We start from the raw sequence: 23,161 nt of genomic DNA, 5'->3' as shown, positions 1-23,161 counted from the left end.
GGGGCGCGGGCGGGCTGGAGGGAGGGGCCCAGCTGCGCCCGGTTCCGGCGCCCGCCCCGCCCCGCCCTCCGCCGCCGCGGGCGCCCCGGCCGGGCGCGGTGAAAAGGCGGCCCGGGTCCCGCGCCCTCCGCACGCGCCGCGCTCCATGTGAGCCGCTCGCGCCCACGCCCCACATCCCGCGCCCCGCGCCCCGCGCCCCGCACCTCGCACCATGAGCGGCCTGAAGCCGGACGGCGAGCCTGGCGCGGGCACCGACACGGGCCCCGGCGGCAGCCCCGAGGACGAGGTGGGTCTGGCGAGTGGGGAGCGCGCGGGTGCGGCGCGGGCTCCGCCCGGGCTCGGGAGGGGGCAGCCAGGACCCAGCGTGGCCGGGACCCCGAGACCCCGCCGCGGAGGAAGGCGCTGCACGGGGCCGCGCGGCGGCCGACGGCCCCCCTCTCCTGCCCTACCCCCGACCCCTCTCCGTGACCTTGGAGCCCGGCCGGCTCCCCGACGCCCCGCACCTGGCCTCCCTCGGGCGAGGTCGTAGGCAAGCGCGGGCCCAAGACCCCGGGGTGGGTTGGCCGGGTGCCGCCGGCTTAATGAGAGTCGGGGAGGAGACGGCTGAAGCCACTCAGCTGCCGGGTCTCCTCGTGGTTGCCAGGTCAGGACCCCGAAGCTGGTTTGGGTTGGGACCCTGCGAGGAGAGGGAACCTCGTCCTGCCCACCGGCCATGTGCAGGAGGGGGCGCGACAGGGCTGCTAGGAGCCGCTAGCAGCTGGCCGGCTACTGGGATGGAGAGGAGGATGTGGGGTGGAGTGGGGTGGGGTGGAGGAGAAAAGCCTCGAAGCTATCAGCACGGGAAGGGCGGCGGTGGGTAGGGGACAGCCCTGTCCGCTTCCACCGAGGGACTCTGCTGTGTCACTGCAGGGCCGAGAGACACCGCCCCCCCCAAGCCCTTGTCCAGGAAACCAAGGCCCAGTTATCCGTCTCGAGCGCCCTTCCCTTGGTTTGGGGAAGAAACCGCAGAACCCTAGGTGGGGGGCTGGTGTCGCCCCTTCCTTGTGCTGTGGGGTTGGTGCAGAATGGCGGGGCATCCACTGCTGGGCTCCGAGCGGCCACCCCAGCCCACGATGCTGGTGTCTTCAGAGTCTGGATCCGGAGCCTTGATTTTAGGCGAGGGAAGGGAAGAGTATACAGCTCTTGGCTCAGAGGGAGGGCCTGAACTCTGGTGTGCTGTGGGGGGTTTTGGCCCTGGTGAGCTCTCTCGCTGCCTCCAGGCCTTTAGTCTTCTGGGAACTGACCCTCCATCCCGACTGCCCTGAGAACACCGGGAGAGTGACTGGTGTGTTTGGGTGTCTGCTTGCCCTTCCTCCTCTGAGGGAGGGCTGAGGTTGGGGGGAGAGAGTGTCTCCCGAGAAGTGTAGAGAGGACCCTAATTGTCCATCTATAAAGGGTTGGCTTTAGCAGCGACTTCCAGTGCAGGATAGCCGGGGACTGACCCTGGGACCCACAGCTCTGGGTGGGGAGAAAACCGTGTGGTCCGGCTAAAGTCTTGAGGTTTTGGCCCCTTTTTTGGTACTGAGGCTGGAACCCAGGGGCACCCCATCATTGAGCTACATCCCTATCCTTTTAAAAAAAAAATGTATGCAGGCGTGCACCACCATGCCTGGGTCTGCTACTTTTTCTTATTGGTTTTCTGGGAGAGACAACAGGACCCTGGAAAGAAGAGTCCCTGCTGTTCTTCCTGGGGACTGAGGCAGCTGCAGCACTGTGGTGGTTGAGAGGGTGGGCGCAGGGGGCATGCACTGGTATTTAGCAGACTTTTAGAACTGGGGGCCTCAGATCTGGGGCCCAGTGTCTGCTCTGGCCTGGCAAGAGCAAGGGCAGGTCCCTTCCCCTCAGCCTCTGAGCTCTTTGCGGGGGGGGGGGGGGGGGGGCTCCACTTTGTTTCAGGGGGTTGGGCTGGAACTGGCCTCCTCTTTGGTTTGGGTGCCGCCCTCAGTCCTGGAATCCCTAAGAGAAAGAATATGCCAGCCCCGGTGCTGTGACCAGGCTGGCCCTTCTGAGACTATTGAAGATGTGTTAGAGCAAGGCTAGAGAGCCAAGGACCCTACTGCCACTACTGGGAACCCTCGGGCCCCAGTCCTGAAGGTGCTGGGTTGCTTGGGAAGGCAGCGTTTTTGGGATTCTGGGAGCTATCAATCAATGGGGAAGTTTGTCTAAAACTGCTCGCCAAAACTTGTGTATCCTCAGCTTTTGGCTCATCTGTACCCTAAGGATTAGGTCCCCTTTCTGGACCAGGGGTTAGGGACACAAGTGAAAAGGTTGTGAGCTGGGAGGACTTGCTGGAGGTGGTGGTGTGCTGGGGGGGTCGGCACATGGTACCTTGGTGCCCCTGACATGTGTGTGAGGAGGTGTTAGACCTATGGGGGTGGCAGGGGCCTTGCAAGAAGCAGGCGTGGCCTGTGTGAAGTGAGGACAGGTGGATCGGAAGCCTCCTGGCTATTTGGGTAACCATGGGGCAGTGGGGCCCAGTAAGGAAGGGAAGACCACCCTATGAAGAGGCAGAGTTGCCATGTTAGGGGAAAGAGGGGATTTTCCTGCCCTTGGAGAGAGGTGTTAAAAGCTTTGATGCCCATTGAAAGTTGAGGGCAGCAGGGAAGAACTAAGAGAGGAGCCGAATGTCCCTTTCCTAGGAGTCTGTGTCACCTCCTAGGTGGATCTTACCCTGCTATGCCTCAGACTGGCCCAGGCTATTGTGTCCTAAGGGTTTCCCTGGAGGGTTTCACCCCCTAGGCGGTTAGATTGCCCCAGGAGAGGGGACAAATGTTTTTATTTTACAGTGGAGACCTTACTTTCAGAATACAAAGTAACACACCAGGGCCTGTGCTTGCTAGGCAAGTGCTCTAGTGCTAAGCTCTGTCTGCAGTCCTCTCCCTTCATTTGTTTTTCTTTTGAGAGGAGGTCTCAAATTGCCCAGGCCAGCCTTGAATTTGGAATCCATTCCTCCCCTAAGTATCTCAGCTTTATGGGAGGCTGAGGCAGGAGAATCACAACTTTGAGTCCAGCTTGGGTAACTTAATGACTTTGTGAGACTCTGTCTCAAAATTAAAGAATTTTAAAAGGCCTGGGAATGTAACAGTGTGAAGGCCCTGGGATCAATCCTCAGCACCAAAAAAACCCCCAAAAAAACAAAACCCAACCAAACCCCCACCCCTAATACAAACAAAAACTAAAGCAATAATAATAATAATAACAAAAAGCACTTTGAACACTACTTTAATGAGGCTTGAGGTATGGGTTAGCAGTAGAGCACTTACCTAGCAAGCACAAGACTCAGGATTCAAACAGCGCACCCCAACACAAAAAACTTTATTGAGGTATGATGAGTTTGGAGATTTGGTTCTTTTTTTCCCTCCTCCCTCTCTCTTTCTCTCTCTCTTTAATTTTTTTGACAATCTCATTATGTAGTTCAGGCTGGCCTTGAACTCTTAGTGATCCTCCTGCCTCAGCACCCCCAGTGCTGGGATTACAGGCACACACTCCCAGCCCACTTTCTACCTTCCCCTCTACCTTCCCCTCCATTTTTGTCTGGGGACTAAACCTTAAGAATGCCAGGCAGGTGCTCTACTTCTAAACTATCACCCCTTACAGTAATTTTTAATTAGGGAGCACCCGTGGGGGCTGATATTTGAATTCTTAGATTGAGGCAGTGTAAATTTGGTTTGTTTTTTTGTTTTGTTAAGACAGGGTCTCATTGCAAAGTCCAGGCTGGCCTTGGATTTAGCATCTTCCTGCCTGGGTCTACCTAATGCCAGATTACAGGTGTGCACCATCGTGCCCAGTTTTTAAGAGGTTCAGAAGTTTTATGCCCACCTAATGGTGAGTTAGAGACAGCAGGAGCTCATGGCAGCTAAGGGTCTGTGGTTTGCCCGAAGGTCTGTGTCTTCCAGCCCCATTGTAGCTGGACCAGGCAGCAGGGCCATCGCCTGTCCCCAGAGGGGTGCTGGGAGGCCACAGGCACCACCGAGAAGATAGGTTGGGGTCAGCCTCATCTAAGGGAATCCGGGGCTTGGGTGTGACTGGGGCACCTCCCTTTTCTCTGACATCAGTGGAAGAACCTGCGCCACCTTTGCCTAGTGCGCTCTTTTTGCATACAAGGGAAGGAAGGCCAGGCAGGTGGATGGAGCAGGATGCTGGCTCCCTCCCATCTCTGGGCTTGCATCTGAGAGGCTGTGCTGGCAGCAGTAACTGCCTGGGTGCTGTTGGCACCAGGCATCGTCCTGAACGCTGTTACCTTGCACAGTGGCACCATGGAGAGCTTATGTTACCATCACCATTTTATAGATGAGAAAACAGGCCAGAGAGCTTAAATAGGTTTGATGGAGCTGTGAGGGGGGCGTACCCCAAGTTGGCTCTGAGCCCCGTCGCACACCTGCTGTTCTCCCCTGTGTTAGGGTTCCATGAGATGGGGTGGGGCGGCAGAAAAGGTGTCTGCAACCGAGTTTTTGAGGGCTGATCTCTGGATACCAGAGTCTGACTATGGACTCTTCCTGGAGGCCGGTGGCAGCCGGGGACTGTGAGTTGGAAGCCAGGAGGTGTAAGTTCTCTACACACGGCATGTGTCCTTTGTGCCTGTGCCTGGGGCTGTTCCACAGCCTGCTGCCACACACTTTCTCCCCACTGTTCCTCATGGGAGATGAACCCAGGGCCTCACAAATTTCAAGCAAGCCCTCTACCACTGAGCTGCCGGCCCTTTTTATTTTGAGACAGAGTCTCGCAGAGTTGCCCAAGCTGACCTTGAGTGTGTGATCCTCCCTGCTCAGCTTTCTGAATAGGTGGGATTGCTGGTGGGTACCACTGTGCCCGGCTACTTTGGGCATCTTTTTTGTTTTTAATACATTTTATTTTATCCCAACCCCCTCTTAAGCTACTTTGGGTATCTTAACTAAAGAAGTGGTGCTTCTCAATTTAATGAAACCCTGTCACAAAATACAGAACTAAAAGATGGAGCCATGCATGGTGGTACAAGCCTGTAATCTCAGCATTCTGGGAGGCTGAGGCAGGAGGGTACCAAGTTCAGCCAAAACTCAGGCAACTTAGTGAGACCCTGTCTCAAAATAGAAAATTTTTAAAAGGGCTGGGGGTATAGTTGACTGCAAAGGCCCTAGGTTCATTCCCCAGTACTGCAAAAGGAAGGATGGAAGGAAGAGAAGGGAAGGAAGGTGCTTGCTTTTGAAGGGCTGACTGCATGTCACCTGTCATCCTGGAGACTCTTCTCTTGGGTCTTAATCTCCTTCCCTCCTTGTGGCAGCCTGACTAGTTTGCCCCAGAGAGCCAGCTCCCAAATACCATTCAGCTGGGCATGGTGGCACATGCCTATAATATCAATGCTTTGGGATGCTGAGGCAGGAGGGTTTAAGTTTGAGTCTCACTGGGGCAAGTTAGCAAGCCTCTGTCTGAAAATTAAGGGTTAGGGAGTGACTGGGGATTGAGCTCAGTGGTTCCACCGCCTGCCTCACAAGTGCAAGGACCTGAGTTCGATCCCCGGTACCAAAAAAAAAAGGGTTAGGAATGTAGCTCGGTGCGAAGGCCTAGGGTTCAATCTCTAATACTGCAAAAAACAAACAAAAAAAGCCAGTCAGTGTTTGAATGCACTGCTTCCTCTCCAAGGTGAGACTGGTGAGCCCTGTAAACAGGATCAGGACCTGGGCTTTGGGCTGAGAGTAGAGGCCAAGTCCCTCCTGCTGCCTCTAGGGCCCAGCTTCTTTCCCAAGGCCTCCTGGAAAACAGTGCAGGGTGCTGGCACCACCTGGTTGCCACTGACCTCCACTTCAGGGGCCATGCCAGCTCCTCCTCATGCCTGGGCACAGCCATGAGACTGTGGGGCAGAGCTGCCCCCTATGCTTCAGGAACTGGACACAGACCTCCCTGCTGTGCGTCTTCCTTCGTCCACCCTCCGATTCTAGGGTCAAGGTCACCTTGCAGAGGTGCTGAGGCAAGGCTGGTGGCAGGAGAGTCCCCTAGGGGATCCGTCGATCCCCGGGGCCTCTGGAGTACAGTGGGGCTGGGAGGCGAGGTTTTGCCCAGGCCATGGGCCACACACCCCCTGCTGAGCACCAGCTCCTGATGTCACAAGCCACCGAGGCTTCATTGGGGGTGGAGGGAGGGGAGAGTTAGGAAAAAAGGATACAGAAAAGGACCTGAGGCTTTTTTTCTTTTGGTACTGAGGATTGAACCCAGGGCCTTCATACAGAGCTACATCCTCAGCTTTTATTCTTTATTTCTGAGGCAGGGTCTTGCTAAGTCAGCCAGGCTGGGCTCAAACTTGGGACCCTCCTGCCAGCCTCCCAGAGTGCTGGGATCATAGGTGTGCACCTCCACCACACTTGGCTCTGAGGTCATTTCTGAGAACGATTTTGCTGTGCACCCTCTACCTTCTGATCAAACCAAGCCCTTGCTGGTTCTGGGAATCTGTCTACCCCTGAGCCGCACCCTGGATCCTCGTTCCCTGCTCCATCCAGGGGGAGCTTGGGATGCAGGGATCCTAATATGACTGACCAGAATGCAGGTCTCAGAAGCAGCTTCCATCCCCGAACAGAAACGCCTTCTTGCTCTTGTCACATTTCATCAGCCTCTGCCAGTGATGGGCAGCGTGGTGGCCCAATGCTGTGGGTTTAGTCTTGTCCCTGGTTGGCGCATGGCAGGGGTGGCAGCAGCAGCCCTCATCGGGCACAGGGGCAAGAGATAGACCTGTGTTAGAGGCCTCTGGAGTGGGGGCTGTGTCTGAAGCCACCTGAGAGCAGGCTCCAGCCCACCCGGCAGGCGTCTACACAGCACAGCCCCGCTGTCAGCGCCCAGGTCTCCAGATGAGGTGCAGGTCCACTCGCAGGATAGGTTTTGAAACCTTGTGTGTTCCCAGGACATGAAGCCATATGTTCCGGGCGAGGGGGGCTGGGTGGAGAGTGAAGTACAGAGCCTTCCTGCTTAGTGCTTGACACGTGCTCTGCCCTGGCCCTTCCCTTAGAGAACTTGGTCCCCACCCCGTCCCACACACAGTGGTGCTCTGGGGTGGCAGGCCGAGGGCAGAGGGCCCCACGCTCTCTCAGCAGCTTGGCCTTGACCTCAGCTCTGCCTCTGATCCCGGAGTACCTTTCCTCGCCTGTAAATGAGGCCCATACCTGTTCTACCTGTTAGATCAAAAGGACTCTGGGACCCACACGAGATGGCTGTTCTGACAGATGGAAACTACAAAGCGGCCCAGAGCGGGGCCTCACAGCCAGGCTGTGGTGATGGGTGACCCCCAGCTGGTGTTCTGGGGCTCGCACTGGGTCCGGTTGTGGTGGCCCTGGTGAGCTCTGTGCCGGCCTCCAGCTCCCCAGAGAAGCGTGTCCCGGAGCACTGGGGCTCACATCCCCGGCTCTCCATCTCCGAGTCCTCACTCAGCGCCTTATAAGTCCCGGGTCTGAGGCCCTATCGCCACATTCCATCCCCCTGGCGTCAAGTGGCCCCACTTGGAGGCCATCTCTCCCTCGGGAGGGTGAGGGGGACCCGATGTGCCAAGCCTGGGCCTGGGACCCAGACAGAAGCAACCCCAACCCCGAATGTGAGTGCCCTGAGGTTTCTGCCTGGCGACCCCCACCCACGGCCTTCTCTCCTGTTGCTCCTCCTCTGTCCCCTCTTCACCACTTTGCCTGCTCCTGAGGAGATGGAAGCAGTGCAGCTCTCACCACAGGAGGTTGGGGTCTGCATCTCACCCTGAGGTGGGATCTGCCTCTCCTAAAAATCTCTGGTATCTTCAAAACATCAGTGTGTGAAGCACCCTGAGGCCAGTCGACCTTGCTCTTTGTTTTTGTGGTACTGGGGATTGAATGCAGGGCCTTTGCTGGGAGTTACATCCCCAGCCCCCATCCTTTGAGTGATTGATTGAGCAGGGTGTCAGGAGTCTCTTTCTCCCTGAGTTGCCCATGTAGGGCTCAAACTTGCAACCCTCCTGCCTCAGCCTCCTGGAGTGCTGGGATTACAGGAATGGGCCACCATGCCTGGCTGAGCCTGCTCTTACACTGAGGCCAAGGAAAGAAGGGCACACAGCCACCTGTAATGGCTGGTGCCAGGGCTGGGACTTCTGAGTCCTATGTCTTGACTGCACAGGGTCTCTTTCACTCCCAGGGGCAGCTCTGATCCCTGTGTGGCATCTTTCTGTCAAGAGAGCTGTGAACTCCCATGTAACTCCAGGCTGCAGCTCACCACCCTGTGTGTATGTGGGGGGCGGAGGTCAGTGGGGCATGAGGCTGTGGACCCTCGGTGCGGGTTGCCAGCCTGGATGGGAATCTGCCCTCCTTACACGAAGCTCTCTTCAGGACAGCAGCATCTGAGGGGCCAAGCCCTTGGCCCATGTTTGCCAGGTCCTGGGAGGGTACCTGTTACTGGGTTCCCAGGGGCTGTGCCATAGGGGTGAGATCCAGGCCTGAGAAAGGGCATCACCTCGGGAGCAGGTCACTGGGGGCCCTGGGCAGCTCACTGTGCCCTGGGTTCCTCTGAACTAAGGCTTCTCCCAGCCCAAGTGTGCTACTGCTGAGGGCTGGGGAAGGGAAGGATGTGGGAAGGGCTTGTGAGAGGCCGTTTGTCCCTGTTTGGATTCTCCTCCACCACCCACCCCTCCTCAGCAGTGCTTTCCATCCGGATGACTAGGCCAGCTCACTCCTGGCAGCCAGCCAGGGCAGCCAGCAGGCAGGGGTTCATTTGATGGTGTAGACGAATGTGGGCAGGTAAAGCCATTTTCCCTCTTCTGATTGGATCCTAACCTTGAGAAATGTTGAAGGATGGTTGCCGAGAATCCATTTTCAAAACTCATTTTAAAGCTAGATCTAATGGTGCTTGCCTGTATTTCCAGCTGCTTGGGAGGCCAAGGCGGTAGGGTCACAAGTTTGAGGCCACCTTGGGCCACTGAGAGAGATGTTGCCTGAAAATAAAAATTTTTAAAAAAGGACTGGGCCTGGCTGGGGTAGAGCACTTGCCTAGCCTGCGTGAGGCCCTGGGTTGGATACCCAGTACTGCCAGAAGTGGGGTGGCGGGCATCTGGGGTTATAGCTTGTGGTGCTAAAGCACTTGCATAGCTTGTGCAAGCCCCTGGGTCACTACCACCAAGTTCCGCCCCCCCCCCCGAAAAAAAAGATTTTTATCTCCTGTGGGAAACCTGTTGCTCAGAATCAAACTTTCCTGGCTGTCTTACCCCCTACCCACCCGACCTCTGCAGGTATTTATGGCAGGCTGGAGTCAGCCTCATGGAGAGACTGTTGTTGCCTGGGGGGTAGTGAGTTTCTGTGGGTGCAAAGGAGCCCTAGCCCCAGTGTTCTCCTGCCTCAGCCTCCATAGTGGAGAAGAGTCTGTTTTGTGGTGTCCTTGATCCCAAGGTCCTGTCTTGGCCATCCTAAGGCCAGGAGTTTGAAGCCAACTGTAGTTGTCCTTCAGAGCTAGAGTAAAAGGGTCCCATGGCCATGGATGTACAGCTGTTTGTTGTGGTGCTGGGGATTGAACCCAAGCCTTCACGCTGAGCTACATCCCCAGCTCCTTTTAAAATTTTTTAAATTTTGAAGCAGGGTCTTGCTAAATCAGTAAATCACCCAGGCTGTGTTTGAACTAAACAATCCTCCTGCCTCAGCCTCCCAGAATGCTGGGATTACAGGCAGATGGCTGATTTTGTTTTGTTTTGGTACTGGGGATCGAACTCGGGAACCTTGCACCTTCGAGGCAGGTGGTGGAACCACTGAGCAAAATCCCCGGCCCTTTCCATGGCTAGTAAGAACCGGCGGTTGTAGATGACCTCTGAGCCTGAGCCGCTGGGACTGAGAGGCAAGTGTGTAACATGAGTGTGGAGTCATCTTATGGACGTGAGAGTTGGCACCCTCGGCATGAGTCTGTCCCTCCCCTGTGGAGGACGCAGGCCTGGTGAGCCGCTGGGCTCCCTCTCAGTTCTGCCCGGGTGTGGGAGGGAGGTCAGGCCTGAGCCCCACAGCTGACCCCAGGTCCCGTGCCCATCTCAGAGAGCGCTGGGCTGCTCTCTGTTGACTCCCACTCTCCCCCTCCCTCAGGGCCAGGTCCTGGCCTTGCTTGGGGGCACCTGAATGACAAGTCTGTTCCCTGGACATGGACCACTGTCCTGCCTGGAAGCCTGTTCCATTTAAGTCTGGATTTGTGCTGTTAGACTCGTTCCTCAGGGTCCCTGACACCTTCTTATGTCTTGTGTCTGGATGTCCCTCAAAGCCTCATGCGCTTGCTCATACGGGGGGCCCTTTTGGAGGTGGCTGGATCTGGAGTGGGTGATGCTGCGATCAGGGGTGTGTGATTTTCAGTCCGCTGATTGGTTTGGCATAATTCTGCTAGGATTTGGGCTGCCCCACAAGGGGTGTGATTGCTACCGGCCCTAAGTGTGGGTGGCCTGGACAAGATAGAAGGGACAGAAGGAAGGTGTTGCTCACTTGTCGATTGCTTTTGTTGTCTTCTGCCCGCCATGAACTGTTTCTCTGCGATGCCCCCCTGCCATGCCACCCAGCCTTAGAGCCAACTGACTCTGGACTGAAACCTCTACAAACTGTGAGCCAAATAAACCTTTCCTCCTCGAACTTTGGGTGTCAGGTATTTTGTCTCAGCAACAGGAAAAGTAACTAAAACACACTTTGCTCCTGAAAGTGTGCTTGATCTTTTCTAACCCTCTAAGATTGAAATTGGACCAAAGGAAGAACTTCAGCACAGGTGTGGGCAGGCTTTCAGAGGTCCTCTTCCAACACTCTGGCCTCCATAGACTTCAGTGGAACAAGAGAACCTGGATGTGGCCCCCTCATTCTTCGAGCAGAGCCCTTAATAAAGAGAAGGGATGGGTGGCCAGGGGAAACCCAAGTTCCTTGTCTCCTTTTAATTAACTAATTGCTATACTGAGAATTGAACTCAGGGCCTTTGCACTGAGCTATATTCTCAGCCCATTTTAGTATTATTTTGAGTTGCCCAGGCTGGACTAAGTTGCCCAGGCTGGACTCAAAGTTGAGATTCTCCTGCCGCAGCCTCCCAGAGGGAGAAGCTCCTTTTAAAACTGTGCTTGGGGCTGGAGTAGCTTAGCAGTAGACTGCATGTGTGCATGAGGTCTTGAGATGGATTCCAGCACCAACAAAAACCAAACTCATTCTTACCAGGAGGGACAATTTCCTACCCCAGGCTTTTGAGAATGGCTGGGGTAGGGGCTGCTCCTTCCTGTGGCACTCAGAGGCTGTCCTCCCCTACACCCTTGCCCTGGGAGTCAGACTGGGGACCACCCCAGGCAGGGGCCCAGCAAGTAGCAGCCTGTGGTGTGGACCTGTCCACTGCTTGCTCCCAGGGCCTCCGGCGGACAGAGCCCGAGGGCAGAGCCAGGTGGCGGGGGCTGCGCAGCCACCTCTTTGATGTCCTTTGTGGGGGGGGACGCATCCCAGCCAGAGCCCTCACCTCGGGGTGCGTGTCAGAGAGTTCTGTCTCCCTCCATGGCTGCCGGTTCCTGCCTGGCCTAATGGTGACCCTCCAAAAGGGGCCTCACTTTGAGGGGAGCAGGGAGACACAGTCCCTTGGGGTATGGATGTTTCTGCAGAAGGGGGTGTGTATGGAGCTCTGTGGCTTCCAGGGGCTGCTGACCGCCACTTGTACTTTGCTCAAACACTTGAAACTTTCTCTTCTTTTGGCAGCACTGGGGATTAAACCCAGGGCCTTCACGCTGAGCTACATCCCCAGCTCTTTTATTATTTTTATTTGTTTATTTTTTGGTACTGGGGGGTCAAACTCAGGACCTTGCATTTGGGAGGCAGGTGCAGCACTACTGAGCTAAATCCCTGGCCCCCTTTTTAAAGTTTTTAGGTTGAAACAGGATCTCGTTAATTAAGTCAGTAGTTGTCCGGGCTGGCTGGGTTTGAATTTGCAATCCTCTTTCCTCAGCCTCCCAGAGTGCTGGGATTACAGGTGTGGTTGTAGAACAGTTTTTGGTGTTGATTTCTCTGAATAAGCTTGTGGAATAGATAGGACACAAGTTCTTTGATCAGTTTCCCATGGTGGCTTTCACCAGCTATTGGCACCTGAGTCGCCTAGTTTGGCATCCAGCCTCCCTCTGAGTGGCAGGCCAGGTCACCCTGAGCCTAGCATGGGGAAGTACCCTGGAGCCCTGTGCTGGCCTGAGGCATAACAATAGTTGTTCGGGCCTTGGAGAAGCAACTGAGTGTCCAGAAGGGTCTTAACTGCCGTTGGTCGTGTTGTCACCTTGTTCTGACCCTCAGTTTCCCCTCATCTGTGGAAGGAGGGTGTTGAACTAGGTGATCTCCAAGGTGCCTTTAAGCTGGAGCTCCCTCCGTTGGGAAGAAGGAAACCGAAGGATCCAGTGGCCAGCTAAGGCTGTCTCACCCACTGTCCCCGCTGCAGACAGTGCTGGACGCCATGCAGCTGCTCTGACAGCCTCATAAAGTGAAGGCCTTGAAGGTCTATGGTCTTGGGAGCCCTACAGGGAGCAGGGGTCCTGTGACCCTCAGAACCCCTGTGCGGAGTGAAATGTGGCCCGGGTGTGTGGATTTGCAGGTGAAGAGCGAGGCCACGCTCAAGGTGTTTATGGCATGCAGGAAGATGGGAAGCCTTGGGGCCTGGCTCCTGCCCTGGGCTTTGTGTTTGTGTGGCCAGGGTGGGGGTGAGCGCAGACTGGGGGACCCACATAGACGGCACTCAGGGCCCGCTTCAGGGGCAGAAAAGGGGAGTCAGGAGGTAGAGGGACTGGGGGTGCCCTTCCCCATGGAGGGAGGAAGGGCGGGTGGGGCCAGCAGCAGCATGGTCCCTGCTGGGGCCTGGTGGAGCTGGCGTAGGAGAGAGGGCTTTGGCACCTCATCCTGCTGGCCTGGTGCTGACCAGCTGTGAGCTCGAGGTTACCTCAACTGGTTTGCAATTTCTCCTTCTGTCCAGCTTTGCTGTCATCTGAAACAAGTGCTGCGGGAGGGGACTGGCTACTGAATCTGTGGGACTGTCTTTCACCCAGCCTCGGGGCCAGTGAGGCTGCTCGGCGGATTGCTGGTGACCCGACAGCAGAGTCCACTCAGATCCACTCCTTGGTGAACTAAGCCGTGTGTCCCTAACAACTTACCAAGCTTTTCTGGGTCTCATTTTCCCTGTCTAGAAGGGGATGGGTTATGTGTCATGGGCTGGGGTGGCCAGAATCAAGTAAGAACCAAGGACAGGGGCCAGGGATTTAGCGCAGTAGTACCGTGTCTGCCTGGCAAGTGCAAAGTCCTGAGTTCGAATGCCAGTACAAAAAAAAAGAATCAAGGAGAGCATTCAGGCCAGACTGGCATGACTCAGCCTCCCCAAGGCTTGGCTCCTTGTTTCCCCAGAGGAGCCAGAGACAGGACAGGTGCTATAAGGTGGCTTTTGTGTGTGTGAGGGGGGGCACGGTGTTAGAACCTGAAAGATGGAAACCACAGGAGCAGGACCACATGGCCCAGAGGGAGGGTTGGGAACAGGCATCTCAGCTGGAGATGAGGACGGATCAGAGCTTGGGAAGCTCTGTGCTGAGAACTTGCTATTTAAGGGGCCTCTGGGGAGGTCTGGCCAGGGAGGAGCCATGGAGGGAGGGTTTAAAATTAGCCTGGGTGAGCTGGGTGGCCCCTGAGGGAACTGAGGCAGAGAGGAGGTGCTCTGAGTCCCCGCCCATAGCATCCCGCCATCCCGGGGAGGAGGACAGCGACCACTGGTCACATCCACCCAGCAGGTGCCGTGCACTCACGGTGCAGGGCGCTCAGGGTCCCCCGAACCCCGTCCCTTCCTGGTACTCAGAGGCGGGCGTCATCTGCCTGTAGGGAACAAGTGACCTTGGCCGGTCACTTTCCAGCCCTGACATCGGAGGGCTGAGGGGCCAGGAGGGGCTGGGGGTGGAGGTTGGGTGCGTTCTGGAGTCAGAAACCAGCATGGAGCTCCAGGCGCCGGGAGCCCTCCCTGGGAGTGGGGGCTGGTAAATGGCACAGCTGGCAGGGAAAGGGCCTAGCCAGACGGGAGGGGGATGCGTCCTAAGTGGCTGGTGACCTTGCCAACTGTGTTTGCCAAAAACCCACGTGAGGCAAGACGTTTGTTTTCGCCTGGCAGGGAGTCACTCTGCTGTGTGGGGCCATCCCTGGAACTCAGGGCAAGAGCTTTGGTCCCTGGGAAAAAGGGAATGGGTCCACGGCAGCGCAGCTGAGTGCTTTCCAGGAAGGCCCTGAGGTGGGTAGGGTGACCGCCTGAGCTTTTTCTAAATCAACAGTGGGGTGTTGAGAAGACCTGCGCTTATTTTAGCACTGTGAGGTGTAGCTCGAAACAGGTCAAGCGTGTAGAGGAGGCCTGCTTGTCATTCCGACTTCGTTATTCAGGAAGCCAGGTTTGAGATGTGTTTTTACCAGATCTAAACTGACTGGAAGCACCCTCCCTGGTCACCGAGTCACTGTGGCAGGATGATCTGGGCTTGCTAGTTTAGTACCAGGTGCCAGCCACATTTAAATAACAGTGGGAAGTTAAATAGTTCTACCAACCCACTCAGGGACCTACCTGCCACTCAGGAGGTCAGGTTTTGCTGGATCCCTCGTCTTTAGACCTGGCTTTGCCACCGACTTATAACTTCAGGGGGAGGGTAAGGCTTAGGCAGCATTATATGCCTCTTTTGAGGTGGCAGGATCTTACTCATCCTTCAGAACCCACCGTAATTGTTCCATTTCTGACACCTTATCCATTCTCATACTTAGTAAACTTTACAGTTTCAGCACTGCCAAGAGCTGGGCATAGAGGCAAGATTCTGACACGTTTCCCAGCAATTAGGAGCCTAAGTCACAGGGAACAGTAAGAGAAAGACGGAAGTGCTGGGGCCTCATTTGTTGTTCAGGTGGCTTGGGACTTAGGTTGCTTGTACCTAAGTACATCTTTGCCTCTTCCCAGGCCAAACCTCTCACCTAGAGGGCATCTTCTGGAAAAACATGACATTTTTGTGTGCTTTTTTGGAGGGGTGACGAGCAGGGCTCTTTCGTTTTGTTTGTTTTTTATTGGTACCGGGGATCGAACTCAGGACCTTGTGCTTTCAAGGCAGGTGCTGGAACCACTGAGCTAAATCCCCAGCCCTAGCAGGGCTCTTTCTCTTTGCCTCTGTTGACCAGCAGTCTTTAGAAAGAGTAGCTTCCCTCCTGAAGGAAGAGCTGCCATCCCCACCCTAGCTGTCCGCCTTGGCCTAACCACTGCTGTCTCTGTCCTCAGGTGCGGACGCTGTTTGTCAGTGGCCTCCCAGTGGACATCAAGCCCAGAGAGCTCTACCTGCTCTTCCGGCCTTTCAAGGTGAGTTCGAAGGCAGAGCTGGGCAGGGGAGAGGCAGCAGGTGTGAAGGAGACAGGAAGCTGGGGTCCCAGGCTGGCCCAGTGTGGGTCTGCCTGTGAAGTATTCACTTAGCTCTTTGGAGCCGTTTCCTCATCTGTAAATAAGGAACCCTCGAGGGTCAGTGTAGCCTTTTCCACTTGCAGACGAAAAAACATAGGAGATAGGGTCTGTGCTCCTGGGGTACAGGTTAGTGGAGCTCACTCAAGTTTATGCATGAAGCGGTGACCGCCACCGTGTGCTGGACCGTGTGACTCAGGACACGCACAGTGGAGGTCAGCATGGGTCACCTTGGGGGGAGATGGGTGTGAGCAGCACTGAGGAGGGCTCCTGACTGTCCCCTGTGACCAGCCACCTCTCTCCACAGGGATACGAAGGGTCCCTCATCAAGCTCACCTCGAGACAGGTAACTGCTCCCTGGGGTTTGTCTCCCTCCCTGCCCAGACCAACTGCTGAGCTTGGACTGAGGCCTGTGGCAGTGGGGTCCCAGTCTGCTGTCTCTGTTGTCCTGGGATGACCAAAGGGCACCCTCCATGTGCCCTGCCTCTTCACCAGCCAGCTGGCCCAGCCAGCTCCATCCAGGTCCTCAGTCTGGCTCTGGGGACCTGGGGAACCACTCCCTGGCCCCTGATGTAGGAGGCTGGGTCCTGAGCCTTCCAAGGTCAGCCAGGGCCTGCACTGATCATTGGCCAAATGAAGTTGGAAAAGTTTTCTGCACACGTTTTAAAGTGCTTCTCAAGCTGGGCGTGGTGGCACATGTCTGTGATCCCAGCACTCGGGAGGTGAGGTAGGAGCATCACTGTGAGTGAGTTTGAGGCCAGCCTAGGCTACATTAGTGAGCTCAAGACCTGTCTAGAAATGTAGTGAAAGACTGTCTCAAAAAACCAAAAAATAAAAAATCAAATGCTGTGAAAGCACAGCATTTAAGAGTGTGAAACAGCTCTGTTGGCATTGTTCCCCAGAGTCTGCTAACCTAGGACAGAGGTTGGGCCGTGGCAGGTGTGTACCCTGTATGTGTACCCTTCTCATCAGTGGGACAGATACTGTTGCCAGTTAGGTGACAGCCTTTTTTTTTTTTCTTTGCGGTCCTGAGGAAGGAACCCAAGGCTCCATGCATACGAGACAAGCGCTCTGCCCCAAGCTACAGCCTTGGCCTTGGTCTTTTTTGTTTGAGGGGGACAGATGCTGGCAGAGATGCCAGGGTGTTCTCTCTTTCTCCTACTAGCCTGTTGGTTTTGTGATCTTTGACAGCCGGGCAGGCGCAGAAGCGGCCAAGAACGCACTGAACGTGAGTAGGTGGAGAACAGGCCTCTCAACAATGAGCGTCCCCAACTGTCCTCTGTGGCCTCTTCTCCCTCTCCCACTCCACGCCCAAGAAAAGGGGCCACGGATGGGCTTTAATTCCCAGCCATCGCAGGGCAGAGTCCTTGGCTGGCCCAGTGGTGACCCATGTCACCGTGTCTGTTTGAGCAGGGTCCCCGCTGACACTCTCCGTGGTGTGCTCAGGTCTGCGGCGAGCTGGTTTCCGGGGCCTGTCTGCCACAGTTGACAGGTGCTGTGGGGCTTTCATAGGGTATTCGCTTTGATCCTGAGAATCCGCAGACCCTGAGGCTGGAATTCGCTAAAGCCAACACCAAGATGGCCAAGAGCAAGCTGATGGCGACCCCAAATCCTAGCAGCATTCACCCGGCCCTGGGAGCGCATTTCATCACGCGGGACCCCTGTGAGTAGTGCTCCGAGCCTCGGACACCCACGCGGTTGAGTGCAGAGCAGGCCTCCCGATCCTTGTTGGGAGGCTTGGTCCTCTGGGTCCCCTTTCAGGAGCTCCTTGTACCCGTAGCCGACCATCTCCAGGACCTCGGCTTCCTTCCTGTACTGCACGGCTGCCTAGCTTCCTCACCGCCTGCTCTGATTTCTCTTACTTAAGAGAGGCTGAGACAGGGTGCTCAGTGCACCAGCCGCATCCACATGGCTTCCTTCCCTGGTCTGGGGTCCTCCACAGGGTGGGGAGTGGAGTCTGATTGGGCTGCGGTGCTGGGTCCTCTTCTCTGTTTGGAAGGGGCTGGTGGGGGGCCGGTGTGCTGACGACAGAGACTGCTGTGTCCCATGACAGATGACCTGATGGGGGCTGCTCTGATCCCTGCGTCCCCGGAGACCTGGACCCCTTACCCTCTGTACAGCACAGAGCTGACCCCAGCCATCTCTCATGCTGCGTTCACCTACCCAGCTGCCACCGCGGCTGCCACCCTGCATGCTCAGGTAAGCCCCAAGTGGCTGCTGGACCCTGGGGAGCTGTGCATTCCTGCTCTCGGGTCTGGGGATCTGATGGAAGGTGAGCAGAGAGCTCACATGGAGGATGCCGGCAGAGCGCTGTGGGCGCTGAGAGGCCCGATTTTCTTTTCTGCCTCCAGCTCCCACAGGCCTGGACCCCCTTGTCTGCCTGTGGGGAGAGGACCAGGACTACCCCTAGCCAGGCCTGTCTCTGGGGCCAGACACCTGACTGCCTCTTCCTTCCTTTTATTTTATTTATTTATTTATTTTTGGTACTGGGGATTGAACTTGGGACCTTGCGCTTGCAGGGCAGGTGGCGGAACCTCGGAGCTAAATCCCCAGCCCTTGCCTCTTCCTTTCTTTGTGAACTTTGCAAACTTTTACGATGTCTGTGCATCGAGTTTTGCTCATCTGGCCCCTCCCTCAGGTGTTGGGAGAGTTGTGTGTTAGCATTGGGGACCCTCGGGGTCCTAAGAACTTCCCAGATGTTCACCCCTGTTCCTGAGAAGCCTAGACGAAGTCCACGGTCATAGGAGGAAGGAGGTGGCCGCCACTCGGGCAGCTTGGGGTGGAGGGCTCTGTGCCGCATGCTGTGCGAGACCCTGTGATTCTGCCACAAGTGCTGGCCCTTCACAGTGGCAGTGACGAGGCCACCAGGCCACACAGGAGGAGGCTTGAGGGTGGCCAAGTGACTGTCCTGAGCTGAGCTGGCCCAGCAAGGCAGGCTGCATGAAGGAGGAGCACAGTGCGGGTTGGGCCCTGGGCCCTGGGAGGGGCTTCCGTGACTTCGGAAGCAGCTGCAGGGTGTGAAGTCTCAGTCTACAGGGATCCTCCCACTACAGCACCTCTGATGCTGACCTTGGTGCTGCTCCCAGCTGCACCCTGCAGACAGCTGGGGATCCATCTGACGGTGGGAAGCGGGCAGAGATGTCCCCTGGAGGGGAGCTTTTGGCCTCTTGCACACATCAGTTCCAGTGGCACTGCATGGGGAGCAGAGAAGCCAGTGCCGCAGGTCTGAGCTGGACAGGTCCACGGGGCTGTGTGGGGCACCTCTGCACCAGTGAGCTGCGGGGTGGTCACCCTGGGCCCCCATCCACGACTGAAATGAGTGTTGGGCAGGCTGGGGGGGTTGTGCCCTGTTCCCTGAGATACTGGCCTGTGGAGGAGGCGTGAGCCAGGGACAGTGGGTTTGTCAGGTCTGGCTGGGAGTAGCACACCGCTGTCCTCCCTGGGCTCCATGCCACAGGGCTGTGTGCCCTCCTGTTGTCCCTGCCCTGTTTCCTCCCATGCTCTCGGCCTTGAGCTCCTGGCCCTTCTCTCGCCCTTAGGTGGGTTGTTTAGCCTCTGCTCATGTCCTCGTTAAGTGATGGGAATGGGACGGTTGGGGTGATTGTGACCACAGAGGAGGCGCTGGGGAGCTGCTTCTGCTGTGATGCTTAATGTCGTTATTGTCTCTCTGGGACTGCAGGCCTTGTGGTGCCAGGATTTCTGTCCCCTGGCCTCTGGGAGAGAAGTGGAGGCCACCCCAAAGGACAGTGGCATTTTTTGGGCGGCAGACTAATGACCAGGTTGTCATTAGTTCTGTCGTTGCTCTTTAAACTGGTTGGACACCATTTCCACAATAGTAAAATTGGCTGTGAGGCTAATGTCAGAAAGCATTTTCCAAGTGGTAGCATTTTCCTTACTCTGAGTACCCCCAGCCCTCGGCAGTGCTGCCCGGAGATGGAGGCTGAGCCATCTCAGCTGTTGATCTAAGCAGATGGTCCCAAACCCACAGGGCCAGTAGAAAAACTGAGGGCAAGGAGGGGGCTCTGAGGGGAGGAGCTGCTCTCTGAGAGGCAGGCGGGATAGGAACCCACACCCCTCATCCACCCCGGCCACAGCCCACCCTGAGCAGGCCCTCCCTAGCCCTGGGGGTGCAGAGCCGGGACCTGCAGTGGTCCTGGAGCTGGTTCCCCTGCTCGGCCTTGGTCAGCTGGCTCACCTCCAGCCCTCATACGAGAAGCCACCCCTTCACGCGGTGAGGCACATGGGAGGTGTGGGTGCCAAGGATGGGCAAAGCTGGTGGCCTGGAAAGGGACTCTTCGCCTCCTTCTTGCAGGTGGGATTTGGTTTTTTCATTTCTGTCTGAGAAAGTGGGGGTCGGTCACCGTGGCTCTCCCCTGTCATAGATTCCACAGCTTACCAAGGGCCTGAGGTTCCATAATCTCCCTTGTCTCTGTGAGATGGGTTGGCACTGGCATCAAGCGCACAGGGGTTTGTAAGGGTTCAGTGAAGTTCTTACAGGTCTGCATTTAGGCAGGCAGCCCCTGTCACCTTGGCCTACCCTGTGCCTTTCCACTACTTTCAGTCCTTAGATGCAGGTCTTTCATTACAGTTTCTGTACAATTTCATTACAATTACTGAGCAAGGGGTAGCTCAGTGGTAGAGAGCTTGCTGAGCATGCCCCAGGCCTGGGTTCAGTCCCCAGGACTGCAAAAAAACCACAAAAAACCTATGTATAGTTAATCTTTTTTTTGAACTCCATCTCAGGACAGTCAGTAACGCAAAGCAACACTTTCCCCACACCCGTCTGGGTCCTTCTGATCATTCCCAGGACAAGGTCCAGGTGCAGGCTTGCCAGCCTCTGTTAAGCATTATTTCTGACTTACTGACAAGTGAGGCCCTGGTGTTGAATGGCTCCTAGGATTTCTTGTGTAGATTCCTTCCTTTGCACACTTGTTGGTGTCTTCTTGGACAGTCCTGAGATCTGAGAGGAGCCTGAGGCCGCATCCTCTCTCGTTCTGAAGCAGCCTGTGGGAGGACCCCAGCTGCAGGCTCCCTAACATGCAGGTCCCACTCCTGGGCTGGGTCTCCAGATCTGCTGAGACCGGAAGAGATCTGGGAAGGGACCAGGCTGCTTCCCAAGGCCTTTGGCCCTGGCTGCCTCTGAGTACATCCCCTCCTGTGAGTGGTACTGCTGTGCCCAACCTGTAAATGGGACCTGTCCGTTTTTCCCCCAGTGGTCACCTTCTTCACTCCAGGCTTCGGGCACATTGCTGCTCTGGGGGAGCTGCCTGACCCTCTCCTGTCTCTGCATAGCCCTGTCCCCCACAAGTCTCCCTGCAGGGTTGGCACCCTTGCGGCACTGCTTCTGCTGGGTGCAGGGCTCGCCAAGGACTCCCTGAGGCAGACCGAGCCGCAGGCTTGTCAGTGGAAGTGCTACTGGCTCCTCATGTGTCCCCTTCATTTGGGGTGGGTTCTAGTGTCCCACCAGGTAACTGGCCGACAAAGTTAGAGCCAAGAGAAGTTTTAGAGCCAAGAGAAGTTTCCCCTGCACAGTTGTCCCCCGAGATGTTCCCAGGGCGAGAGGCTCCTGTGTGGTGTGGGGCTCAGCAAAGGTGGTCCCGGTAGCCTTGGGTCAGCTGTATTCTGGTGACAGCAGTGCCCCGTACTCAGAGCCCCAGGGAGGTCCTGGCATGGGTTAGGTGGCCCCGGCCTGTCCAGCTGTGGAGCAGGGGCCTCTGCCTTCCTGCCACACTCCTGGGGGCGTGTGCTGGCCCAATGCTGTGCTGCAGGAGCTCTTGGGAAGCTCCCGTCGCCCCAGAGGCCTGGTAATGCTTCCCTGAGAGGTGGGGTCACAGGCAGCCAAGCAGGTGACTGGGGAGTGTCTGGTGGCCCAGTTGCCCTCTGTGCAGTGCGCCATCCCTGCCTTCCTAAGTCCCCACTGCAGTTTGAGGGGGCCTGTACCCTTGGCCTGATGGCCCACAGGAATGGAAGAATGCATCATTTCCTTGATTCTTCTCTGGCAAGTACTGCCGGGCACTGCTAAGGACCGGGCTGCCATGCCCATCTGAGGGCACGCTGGTGGCTGTGGTGGGTGAGAGGGAAAGGAGGAAACGGGAAGCATCGGCTGGGTCTCCTGCCCAGCTTCTAAAGAATTATACTGGCTCTTTCTGTAGCTGGCTGAGGACACTGAGACCCAAGAAGAAGAACACGGTTTTATTAAGTTCGTTCTCCTTTGTCGCTCTCTGAGCAAAGCGGGAAGGGCAGATTGTTGGCCCCAGTGCGTCTGGCTGCTGAGTCCCCCTAGCTGGTGCCTTGGGCCTCATGCACTCTGAAGCATCTGGGCAGCCTCTTGTCTGGAGGCGCTGGGGCAGGTGAACCTTCCTGTTTTCGGGATGGTGAAACTGGTCCGCAAGGCGAGTGAGGGCCCAGCTGTGCCAGCCCAGTCACCTGGCTCCTGACACTGGCTTCTCTTGCAGATGCGCTGGTTCCCATCCTCTGAAGCCTCCCAGCAGGGATGGAAATACCGCCAGTTCTGCTAGCGCTGCAGTAAGTGCTGGCCCCAGGGCCAGGACTGCAGGTGTTCCAGATGCTGGCTTCCTGCAGGCCCATAGGCCTTCCTCTGCTGGGCCCAAGGGCCACCTGGTGTGACTGTCCCTTCTCTTCACCCGTGAGACGATGCCAGCTCCCTGCAGTCTCCCCACAAAGGAAGGATGGCCTGGGGGGCTCTTGTCCCTGGCTCTGCTCATGGCCACCTCTCTGCCCCCTCCAGGTCTGGTCACCGGGGAGCTGATGCTGGACCATGTGGTGGGGCCAGCACAGGGCCCCAAGTTTTTGCCACCCCCACAGTCTGTGCAGAGCTCTTGCTCCCTCCAGAGACTGAATCTTAATGGCTGTGGCCCAGTGGACGGTGTCCTGTGTCCCTTCCCTCCTCTTCCCCAGCCCTGTGCCACTCCAAACCCTCACCCAGGGCCTCCTGGGAAGATTTGGGGCCCGGCAAGGCCTGACCTCTCACCCTAATTTGCTTCTGTAGCTGCCCTACAGGGAAGCAAGGTGTTTAATTTTGCATGTTTTGTGGCACAAATGAAGACACTTCAGCCTTTGTATATGTGAGTGTACAGTTCACGCCGTCGCCGTAGCAATAGGTCCTGGCCTCTTGGTCCTCCAGGTGCCTGGTCCCTCCTGCCACACCCTGCCCCCACCCCCCACAGCTGGCCAGCGCCGCCTTTCACTTCTGACTGAGGCCCAGCGGCCCCCTCTGCCCACTCCGGTCACCTCCCCACAGTGCGCCCTACCCCACCGCTCCTCACTCTTTCCAGACCTCAAAACCAGCCAAAACATGGAAAGTATTTTTGTAGCCTGTGTAACAAAATATTTATGCATCATAAAGGATTTTTCATGTGTGTACCATTAATTATTAAAGAGACCTTGTTCGCCCTGTCAGATAAGTTTAATGTTTAGTTGGAGGCATGAAGAAGAGGCGGTTTCCGTTCTTCAGCAGGTTGCCCTGTGTCAGGCGTGGTTTAAGGAAAATGAAGTGAAGGAAAAGTCGTGCAATTTCATTTTGTGTTGTGAGCGTACCGTGCTTTACCTTTAGTTGTGGCCGCGACTGTCTTGCCATTTCAGACGTGGGGGACAAGGTGGCTGTTGTACTTGCTGATCCTGTGAGAATGTGAAACTGGATAATATATGAAATAAAAAACTCGAAAGCGACTGCTCTGCGACCTCTGCTTACACCTCCCTTGGGATGCAGGGGTACAGG

General features: G+C 56.4%; 1 protein-coding gene across 2 annotated transcripts; it reads left to right on the top strand.

Moving 5' to 3' along the window:
- The first annotated feature begins 102 nt into the window (after window positions 1–102).
- On the top strand, window positions 103–23,112 carry Rbpms2 (RNA binding protein, mRNA processing factor 2). Of its 2 annotated transcripts, XM_004855650.3 has the most exons (8): window positions 103–286; window positions 15,250–15,327; window positions 15,731–15,769; window positions 16,589–16,651; window positions 16,936–17,086; window positions 17,477–17,622; window positions 21,879–21,948; window positions 22,172–23,112. In XM_004855650.3, exons 1-7 carry the CDS (start codon window positions 212–214, stop codon window positions 21,939–21,941), a joined length of 615 nt encoding a protein of 204 aa, XP_004855707.1. In that variant the 5' UTR covers window positions 103–211; the 3' UTR covers window positions 21,942–21,948; window positions 22,172–23,112. The 2 variants fall into 2 exon arrangements, with proteins under 2 accessions (XP_004855707.1, XP_004855706.1); XM_004855649.3 differs by having other exon boundaries at window positions 104–286; window positions 21,879–23,112.
- Window positions 23,113–23,161: the final 49 nt, after the last annotated feature.

The sequence above is a fragment of the Heterocephalus glaber genome, unplaced genomic scaffold (genome assembly GCF_053883595.1).
Source record: "Heterocephalus glaber isolate CG9 unplaced genomic scaffold, H.glaber_assembly_v1.0 deba00001689, whole genome shotgun sequence".
Classification (NCBI taxonomy): domain Eukaryota; kingdom Metazoa; phylum Chordata; class Mammalia; order Rodentia; family Bathyergidae; genus Heterocephalus; species Heterocephalus glaber.
Note: the sequence above shows the minus strand (reverse complement) of the source record. Positions and strands in the feature narration are given on the sequence as shown.

What these genes read in the sequence shown, in the direction of transcription:
- Rbpms2 (XM_004855650.3), top strand. Translation starts at nt 212, where the DNA reads ATGAGCGGCCTGAAGCCGGACGGCGAGCCTGGCGCGGGCACCGACACG. An exon ending in CGGCCAAGAACGCACTGAAC is followed by an intron (nt 16,652 to 16,935) that starts GTGAGTAGGTGG and finishes GGGCTTTCATAG; the next exon opens with GGTATTCGCTTTGATCCTGA. An exon ending in TTTCATCACGCGGGACCCCT is followed by an intron (nt 17,087 to 17,476) that starts GTGAGTAGTGCT and finishes GTCCCATGACAG; the next exon opens with ATGACCTGATGGGGGCTGCT.